This window comes from Phyllobates terribilis, unplaced genomic scaffold (genome assembly GCF_046119375.1).
Source record: "Phyllobates terribilis strain yellow unplaced genomic scaffold, ASM4611937v1 Scaffold_7__3_contigs__length_470593459, whole genome shotgun sequence".
NCBI lineage: Eukaryota > Metazoa > Chordata > Amphibia > Anura > Dendrobatidae > Phyllobates > Phyllobates terribilis.
Window position 1 is genome coordinate 91,235,959 of NW_027362767.1, and position 10,213 is coordinate 91,246,171.

Below are 10,213 nucleotides of genomic sequence, written 5' to 3' on the forward strand. Positions count from 1 at the left end.
CATGAGTGGAGGACAAGTTTTTTTGTTACCATTCATATTCTCTGAAACAAGGCCAAGAAAGGAAAAATTCTGCCGGGGTATGTAAACTTTTGAGCACCACTGTATATTGTAGACTTACTATTCAGTGGTATACTGGCAGTTACGGCAGACCCATCTGCAGTGAAGGAGCTCATGGGTTGGGAAGGCCCAGTGACTGCACAGAGGAGTCCTGGATGCAGATACAGCTGAAAGCCGTCGGCACCCTCCTTCATCATTCTCCCTGTGCGTTTGACGTCTCAGCGTAGCGGGCACGATGATGTCGCTCCAGCTGTGCAGAAAGAATACACGCTGCAGAGACCAGAGCAGCAGGGGAATGGGGACAGGTGAGCAGTTTTTTGGGGCTTTTTTTTTTTTTTTTTAAATGAATGAATACAATTTGGGGGCCATTATACTATTGGAAGGGCTGTGAGGGGGGCATTATATTGCTTGGAGGGCTTTGTGTGGGGCCTCATACTGTGTGGGAGGACTGTCAGGGCCATCATACTGTGTTGGATCACTGTGAGGGTATCAGTAGGGTCGTCATAGTGTGTGTTGGAGGGTACTGTAGACTACAGTGTGGAAATAGCATCATACTTTGAGGGCCATGAAAAGGGTATCTCACTGCGTGGCAACACTACGTTGTCTCATTAGAAGCAAAATTACTTTGTAAGGACTGCAACGTTGAGCGATATGCTTTTCAGTGACTTTGGGGCAGGGGGAGTTAGGACATCTGCTATGGGGTCCTGTTATTATTCATGTAGAAATAAATACTGGATATGATTTACTATGTGCAATGATGAACGTTACATATTAATATCAGCATGAGAACGGACAGAAAAACTCTAGTTAAAGGCCTATAGAAGTGAAAGATATTCATGGCACTGATGCAGACTCATAAAGACTTATAAAATAAGAAACTAGAGAAAAGGCTGAAGCAGGTGTTAGAGCGGGTGACGAGGTGCTAACATTTACTTTGGCACTCTAGATAAAAGTTCTATTTAAATGGGCAGATCATTTTCCTGTTAGCACTTCTTCTTTTCTCCCATTTACATGGCACTATCATTCACCATATGTGTGGATAAAAGATGCTGCTCATTCCTGAGGAGGCCGGTCTCCTAGGGAAGGGCCCGTACTCACAAGCTGTTTTGCTCTACCGCTTGCCAGCACTGCTCTGAGGCTGACAGAGTAGCTGGATGCGACTAGCCTGATTATCCCTGTACCTCTCCCAAGTCGCCTCTGCAAGCAGAAATGAGTGCATAGTCTAGGCCAACAGAACGGTGTCAAACTTTTAATTTTACCCCCCTACCATCAGGCAAGCAGGAATCAGGGTTCCTCTTGAAGACTGGAAAAAGAGACAACCCTTTAAAAGACAATCTGTCAGCTATGTAAACTGAGAGCAGCATTATGTATGGGCAGAAACCCTGATTCCAGTGATGTTACCTACTGGGCTGCTTGATGTAATTTTAATAAAATCACTTTTTTCAGCTGCAGCTCTAGCAGTGCTCAAAATGCTGAGCTCTGTATAACCCTGCCCACACCCCTGATTGGCAGAAATCTGCTGATCAGTGGTGGGGGCGGAGTTATACAGAGCAGTTGACTAGGAAGCACGAGACACCTAGTCCTGTAGTGATCATCTGCTGATAAAACACTGATTTTATTAAAATGGCACATCACTGGAATCAGGGTATGTTTCCCTCAGATTACATAGCAAAAATTCATTTGAGCGCAAAACTTGAAGGCTCATTCAGCCTGTGTACACGGGCCTAATCACATATTTGTGCTACTTTTGGATAGAACTATTTTAGAGGATTATATAACAAATACTCAACAACTGAGAAATACAATTGGAAAAAAAGTAAAATAATTATACATCTATATTTAAAAAGACAAAATAAATAGGAAATTCACATTATGTTCTGCTGCACATTCTCCCAAGTATAGAACCTAAAAAATATAAATTTACTCTGACATTGTCTTCTCGGTATACACGTTCTTCTTATGGGTTCTACCTGTACTAGCCAAAAACCGAATGACAAACCTGCAGCAATTTCTGGATAAAGCCACTGCTGGGCGCAGGGTGTACAGATGCTAGGTGTAAGGGCACCCTAATAGTATGAGCTCATCCACATGGAAACTGTTTGTATAAATTCTAAGTCCCATGAATGGACAACAGAATGGAGGCCAAGTGAATGACTATGTATCTTCAATGTCCGCAGGGCTTTCTCCATCTGGGGCTACCAGGACTTCTCGATTTTCATAGGTCCAGAAGCCATTAAGATCGATCAGTATAGTGCACACCGTGTCCCCCTGGCTGCTTTGGATAAGATCTTGGAGTGTAATGCGAAAAGGATCCCTTGGTTTTACCATGTCAAAGATTTCATCCTAGAAATTGTAATAAAAAGTTAAAAATTAAGTTGTGTTATTATCTGTAAGTGCTAGAACATATGCTAGTAGATGCTTTATATTCTGTGCTTTTACACTGCTTTCCAAATTATTGTGCAAATTGGATGCAAAACGGTTGCAGTGGGCCCAGACATACAGGAAGATTCATTTTTAAAAAATCTTGTTTACTTTTTGATTTCAGATGTGACCTCTTAATGTTGCAATTTTCAGTTCTTTGCAACCTATAAAATGTTTGGAAACTCTGTTGTGCCTTATAATTTGGCGCGGTTTGAGGTTTTTTTTAGTTTTGAAAAAAATATCATCATTGGGAGGTTTGTCCAATAAAATGTGATTTTTTTTTTAAGCTAAGAGTTGATGATTTGAACATTATATTGTACTGACTCATTTGCATCGATCATTTAGGAAAACCAAAGAAAAAAGTAGCATTTGCATAATACTTTGGAACACGATGTATTAATAATCCCAGTATGTTCATTCTGGACATTTGCTAGATCATCCTGCCCAATGTGGATCCATCTGCATCATAGAGGATTTACCTTCACATCGTGAAAAGCCACAGGATCTTGTCCATGAATCTTCATTTGTTCCTGTATAGCCTATTGAATAAAATGGGGAATTCTGAAATATATCTATATAGATGCAACAGTCTCCAGTTTGCAGGCTCAAGTCAAAGCCCCACTAGGCGCGACTTCATACCCTGAAGAAGTAGTTCAGAGAAAACACATTCAGACAGCCTTTATTCTCAATGTCCAGAAGCTTGAATATATACTGCAGGGCAGCTGGCTCTTTCCTGTTCTCCAGTGCCAAGACAAAATCTAAATATGTTTTATAATCCTAAAAGGGGGTGAAAACAGAAATATTAATAAGTAATCCTAATTCTCAATCGTAACACGAGACTGGTCACCCTGCTCCACCTCTGAAGAGTGCTGGCCTCTACTACTCCTTGGCCGCTTGTCACTCTGCTCCACCTCTGAAGAGTGCTGGCCTCTACTACTCCTTGGCCGCTTGTCACTCTGCTCCACCTCTGAAGAGCGCTGGCCTCTACTACTTGGGTGATGGGCACCCTACTCCACCTCTGAAGAGTGCTGGCCTCTACTACGCCTTGGTTGCTCGTCAACCATGACGGGAGCGGCCTTGCTCAATGCAAGTGTATTGAGAGAGGCTGGATAAGTCTAGTCCATATGTGGCCAGAAGTATGCAAATCGTATACTCGCAGTCACGTTAGCGCCCGCTCACGGCGCCAGTGAATCCTCACATAGGGTACAAGCCTGCAGTCACTCTAAGACCAGAAAACCCCTTTAAATGCCACTGTCAGCACCATTTAAAGGGTTTTGTTATGTCCAAATGGCAACTGTATAATACTGTCTGTATTTTCCAAAGATGGTGGGTGTTCAGCTCCTGAGCCCACTCCATATACTTGCACCCAGAGTTAAACTATATATGGGAACCTGGTATAAGCCTCACCGTAGACTGGTGTCATAAGGCACTTACCATCTCCCCATCATAGGTCAAGCATTCCTGGAACACCCGATCTAAGAAGACGCTGGTCAAGGTGCCAGTTCCATACCGGGACAGCTCTTCTTTGCTTAGCATCCCATTGTGGTCCTTATCAAGATTCAGGTACTGACCTAGATATTTGCAGTGTAATATATAAGAATTTTAATAAATGGGATAGTTTTCTTCTCTTAGAATCTTAAAAAGTCATTTCTCGGTTATATTTGCCTTGCAGCTATCCCAGGATACTGAACGGCGATCCTGGCGTAAGCTGAGCAGACTACTCCGATGTTGTGGGATTTGTGATGGCCGCAGTTTGGTTGCCAGTTACTACAGATTTGCACTTTGTTCACGTCTTCATTTTCTTCTTGGATTTTATAATCACCATTTACATAAACTGAACTTACCATAAACCCTCAGTGCAGAAGGGGCTGAAAACCAGTTTGATTCTTGACTCTCTTTAGAAAGTTCTTCATCCCGTAGCTGTAAAAGCAGAATAAGTCACATATTAACTGTGAGGCCTAAATGAACCAGAGCAAAAGAATGAAGAAGTAGGTGTCACAAAGCTGAAAATACACATTGACACACAAAAATTTGTTTGTTTTTTTGGAAATACCACCAAAAATGGCAAGAGGTACGACAAACTTAAAGCACCACTCCAGCGTTTTTTTTTTTTTTAATTTTACCACTGGAGTGGTACTACTTAATCTAAGTTCCCTGTCCCTAGAATTATACTTACCAGCTGCCATCTTCTTCTGCTCTCAGTGCCGCTCCAGTCGTCTTCTGCAGGTTGTGACCGGCCGGATCTCTCCAGTGTTTGCTGAACAAGGCCAGAACCCGGCTCACCTAGACTTACTTTGAGAACTTGTGACTGTTACCTCTGACTTCCGGACAGTCAAAAGTTGTGGTCACAAGTTGATGGCGGATCAGGACCAGAGCGGCATTGGGAACAGCTGAAGACAGAAGTTAGTAAGTGTTTTACTAGGGTCAATGAGTTTAGATTAACCACTTCAGCGCTGAAATAAAGTAAAAATGCTGGAGTGGTGCTTTAAATATATATATTTTTTAATTAGAGGGGATGAAACACAAACACCATTACATCCCCTACTTGGTCACCAAAAAAAAATGAATGATTAAAAAGATTCAATATGCAATATTTTAAGCATTTTGCCGCTTTTAGTCTTTGACCTCGTCAGTGCACTGAAGACCAGACATTGAAAATTTTCTTTAAAGAAAATGCTCAAAGCACTTACCTCGAGCAAATCGTCCAAAAAGCTACACGCTAAAATATCCTGGATTTTTATCTTTCCTATAAAAAAAAAAAGAAAATGGAAAGAGAAAAAGAGAAGTAATTATCAATCAACTATTATAGCTGCTGGGTAAAAGCATATAATTAAATTGTAATATAATAGTCTCCATGGAAGCCCCTTCGCAGTTACATGCACAGTCTCTAAGGTACGTAGACAATTGCCATTGAGACCAAAGAATTCCTGAAATCGTACAGGTATAGCACAATACACCTAGAGAACTGCGCTCAGAGCCGAAGACTGGCCACCAATGACTGATTATCCAGACAGGTAGACAATATAAACTCCTTTTTAGAGACCTTTCATTGAATGGGTTTGGGTTTTTTATATTACCTGTCCTTAAAGGATCAAGGAAAAAAAAGAATTTGCGGACGGCAGTGCAGACGTAGAAAGAATAGAAGGACTTCTCCAGGCCGTCTAGTTGAGGCAGGGTTGGAATAAGCTCAAGGATATAATTCTCCAAGTCCTGTACAAGAATAAAGAGGTCATCAGTCACTAGATACGGCCTTTTTCTGCTTTTTATATAATACAGTAACTGTAAAACACCCGCACATACTGTACATAGGATCAGACCATCAGGAAAATCCTTCTCTTTTCATGTAAACATTAGTTATATTTAAGTAAACAATTTTTAGTCAATGTAACAATGCAATTGTCTAATTGGTGAAATAAAGCTTTTGCTTTTTGAATGTGCCAAAACATCATCGCACACTGACAGAGGGAGATCTCTCCCTCTGTCTAACCACCTAGATGCCGCAATCGCTAGTGATCACAGTGTCTACAGGAATAGGGGTAAATCCAGTCGCAGTTGTTACAGTGGGAGGTCAGCTGTTTATTACAGCTGCAACCCATAGTAGTTCCTGTGTAGCGCCATCCCATGGCCGTAAATGTTCGCCCGTCTGCACTATTATGGGCGTACATTTATGTCCATTTGCAATAATGGGTTAATATTCTAGAAGGTGTAGGAAACAAAAACGCTCATACCAATTCATACAACTATTATAGCACTTAGGTTAGGGAGTTTTTATCTGAAATTCACACCATGAGCTACAAGGTCTAAGCTTTATTGGGCTGGAGAGGTATCAGTTACACCCCCTTGAGAATGGGGGAGCAGGCAAACACCCCAAATATAAAGACAATAGTAACCATTGTTTAAATTTTTTTATTTTTTCATAAATCAATAGTACCTGTGAAAATAAAAAATGTTGTAATATATCTTATCAGGGAAATCTGCTTCTTTCTCCTCCTGAATTGATCGTTCATTCTCAATTCACTGGTAAAATCTGTATTCAGTGAACACAGACTTTCCCATTACTGAGATAGAAGATGACGGTTGGTGCTTATAATGTTCTATGGAGAACTGTAACTGTCGTTTCAAGAGAACGTCTGTCGGTCTCTAGCAACTCCTTCCTCCATAGAATGTTAAAAGCACCAACTGCCGTCTCATCTCAGTAATGGGAAAATCTGTATTCATAGAACACAGTTTTTAACCCATGAATTGAGAATAAAAGATCAGTCCAGGAGGAGAAAAAAGCATATTTCTTTGATAAGATATATTACAAAGTTGATTATTTTCATGTGTACTATTGATTTATGAAATAAAAACTAATACAATGGTTACTCTTTCAGTTATGGTAAGTGTGGGACACTGACTGTTAGAGATGCTGCATTTTGGCCCAGGAGCTTACACTTATGCTTATATATGAACAGGGATCAATCATATGTCACATAGGTTTCAGTGATATGATAGTAAGTATGGCGTCTGCTACCTACCGACTCTCTCAGGTAGCCTTGTCCAGCCACATCATACAAGCTCAAACCTATCCTTGTTTGGTGGAGCCATACTGGAAGGAAAGGATGCAGCCATTAGTACCACACATTCATACATTATATATAGATTTTCATGTCTGTGTTTCAGGGTATTGATGGAGAAAAAAATATATATAGTCCCTAAAAACATTTTTTGGGGGTTCGTGCTTACAGGATCGTACTGTTTTCTCCCATTCATTGGACTAAGAAAGCCCCCCCATACAGTACCTATAGTCGTGATCACCAGAGATGGACCTGCGAAATTTAAAAGTCTCATGTAGTAGTGCATAAAAATGTAGACTACAAAAAAAAAGTAATTTTTACACTGAGGACTAAAATAAAACATGAAATAACTCTGATTTCTCTGGGAAACATCGGCACTAATTTTAATAGTCGTGGTTCACGATATCCAGTTATCATACGTTATTTCTACTTCACTGCGAATAAGAAAAATGTGACAACAAAGGGGTTAATGCGGCAGTTTTAGAATATGTGGCATTCACTGCATTATAGCAAGAAAAAATGTTTAATCCTAGTTATGAACAAAAAAAAAAGTACAGGTGGCGTACTTCAATACTTCCTTTTCTGTGTCATAAATGGACTTATTATGGTCTATGCTAGTCATCGGCATAAAGAAAAGGACACTTGTATGACTAACCTGAAAAAAAAAGGATTAACCTGCCAAACCTGAAAAAGGACTAACCTGAAAAAAGGAATAACCAGCCTCATCTGAAAAAGAACTAACCTGAAAAAAGGAATAACCTGAAAAAAGGAATAACCTGAAAAAAGGAATAACCTGAAAAAAGGAATAACCTGCCTAACCTGAAAAAGGACTAACCTGAAAAAGCAATAACGTGCCTAACCTGAAAAAAGGAATAACCTGCCTAACCTGAAAAAAGGACTAGCCAGCCTAACCTGAAAAAGGACTAACCTGAAAAAAGGACTAGCTTGCCTAACCTGAAAAAGGACTAACCTGAAAAAAGCAATAGCCTGCCTAACCTGAAAAAGGACTAACCTGAAAAAAGCAATAACCTGCCTAACCTGAAAAGGACTAACCTGAAAAAAAGGAATAACCAGCCTAACCTGAAAAAAGGACTAGCCTGCCTAACCTGAAAAAAGGACTAACCTGAAAAAATGACTAGCCTGCCTAACCTGAAAAAGGACTAACCTGAAAAAAGCAATAGCCTGCCTAACCTGAAAAAGGACTAACATGAAAAAAGCAATAACCTGCCTAACCTGAAAAAGGACTAACCTGAAAAAGCAATAATGTGCCTAACCTGAAAAAGGACTAACCTGAAAAAAGGACTAGCCTGCCTAACCTGAAAAAGGACTAACCTGAAAAGGAATAACCTGCCTAACCTTCAAAAAGGACTAACCTGAAAAAAGCAATAACCTGCCTTTAACCTGAAAAAGGACTAACCGGAAAATAGCAATAACCTGAAAAAAGGAATAACCTGCCTAACCTGAAAAAGGACTAACATGAAAAAAGCAATAACCTGCCTAACCTGAAAAAAGGACTAGCCTGCCTAACCTGAAAAGGAATAACCTGCCTAACCTGAAAAAAGGACTAACCTGAAAAAAGGACTAACCTGAAAAAAGGACTAACCTGAAAAAAGGACTAACCTGAAAAAAGGAATAACCCGCCTAACCTGAAAAAAGGAATAACCTGCCTAACCTAAAAAAAGGAATAACCTGAAAAAAGGAATAACCTGCCTAACCTGAAAAACGGACTAGCCTGCCTAACCGAAAAAAAGGACTAGCCTGAAAAAGGAATAACCTTCCTAACCTGAAAAAGGACTAACCTGAAAAAGGACTAGCCTGCTTAACATGAAAAAGGACTAACCTGAAAAAAGGAATAACCTGCTAACCTGAAAAAGGACTAGCCTGCCTAACCTGAAAAAGGACTAACCTGATAAAGGAATAACCTGCCTAGCCTGAAAAAAAGGACTAGCCTGAAAAAGGACTAGCCTGCTAACCCGAAAAAGGACTAACCTGAAAAAAGGACTAGCCAGCCTAACCTGAAAAAGGAATAACCTGCCTAACCTGAAAAAAGGACTAACTTGAAAAAAAAAGGACTAACCTGAAAAAAGGAATAACCTGAAAAAAGGAATAACCTGAAAAAAGGAATAACCTGAAAAAAAGGAATAACCTGAAAAAAGGAATAACCTGCCTAACCTGAAAAAAGGAATAACCTGCCTAACCTGAAAAAAGGAATAACCTGCCTAACCTGAAAAAAGGACTAACCTGAAAAAAGGACTAGCCTGCCTAACCTGAAAAAAAAGGACTAACCTGAAAAAAGGACTAGCCTGCCTAACCTGAAAAAAGGACTAACCTGAAAATGGACTAGCCTGCTAACCTGAAAAAAGGACTAACCTGAAAATGGACTAGCCTGCCTAACCTGAAAAAAAGACTAACCTGAACAAAAAAGGACTAGCCTGCCTAACCTGAAAAAGGACTAGCCTGCTTAACCTGAAAAAAGGACTAGCCTGCCTAACCTGAAAAAGGACTAACCTGAAAAAGGAATAACCAGCCTAACCTGAAAAAGGACTAGCCTGAAAAAAGGACTAGCCTGAAAAAAGGACTAGCCTGAAAAAAGGACTAGCCTGCCTAACCCGAAAAATGACTAACCTGAAAAAAGACTAGCCTGCCTAACCTGAAAAAGGACTAACCTGAAAAAAAGGACTAGCCTGCCTAACCTGAAAAAGGACTAACTGAAAAGGAATAACCTGCCTAACCTGAAAAAAGGAATAACCTGCCTAACCTGAAAAAAGATTAACCTGAAAAAAGGACTAGCCTGCCTAACCTGAAAAAAGGACTAGCCTGCCTAACCTGAAAAAAGGACTAGCCTGCCTAACCTGAAAAAGGACTAGCCTGCCTAACCTGAAAAAGGACTAACCTGAAAAAGGAATAACCTGCCTAACCTGAAAAAGGACTAGCCTGAAAAAAGACTAACCTGAAAAAAGGACTAGCCTGCCTAACCTGAAAAAAGGACTAACCTGAAAAAAAGGGCTAACCTGAAAAAAAAGGACTAGCCTGCCTAACCTGAAAAAGGACTAACCTGCCTAACCTGAAAAAAGGAGTAACATGAAAAAGGACTAATCTTCCTAACCTGAAAAAATTGCTTTAGTAAAAAAAAGCTCCCAAAAGGTATCCATATCCTTTAAGAAAAGCAATTGTCCAAC

At 40.2% G+C, this 10,213-nt stretch overlaps 1 protein-coding gene across 1 annotated transcript; it reads right to left on the reverse strand.

Annotated features, from left to right (window-relative positions):
- Positions 1–1,291: 1,291 nt before the first annotated feature.
- Positions 1,292–7,656, reverse strand: PPP2R3C (protein phosphatase 2 regulatory subunit B''gamma). Its single transcript, XM_073642239.1, has 9 exons — positions 7,590–7,656; positions 6,996–7,066; positions 5,556–5,688; positions 5,169–5,224; positions 4,323–4,398; positions 3,913–4,049; positions 3,118–3,255; positions 2,958–3,017; positions 1,292–2,400 (listed from the first exon to the last, which is right to left on the reverse strand). Exons 1-9 carry the CDS (start codon positions 7,654–7,656, stop codon positions 2,212–2,214), a joined length of 927 nt encoding a protein of 308 aa, XP_073498340.1. The 3' UTR covers positions 1,292–2,211.
- Between the last annotated feature and the right edge of the window lie 2,557 nt (positions 7,657–10,213).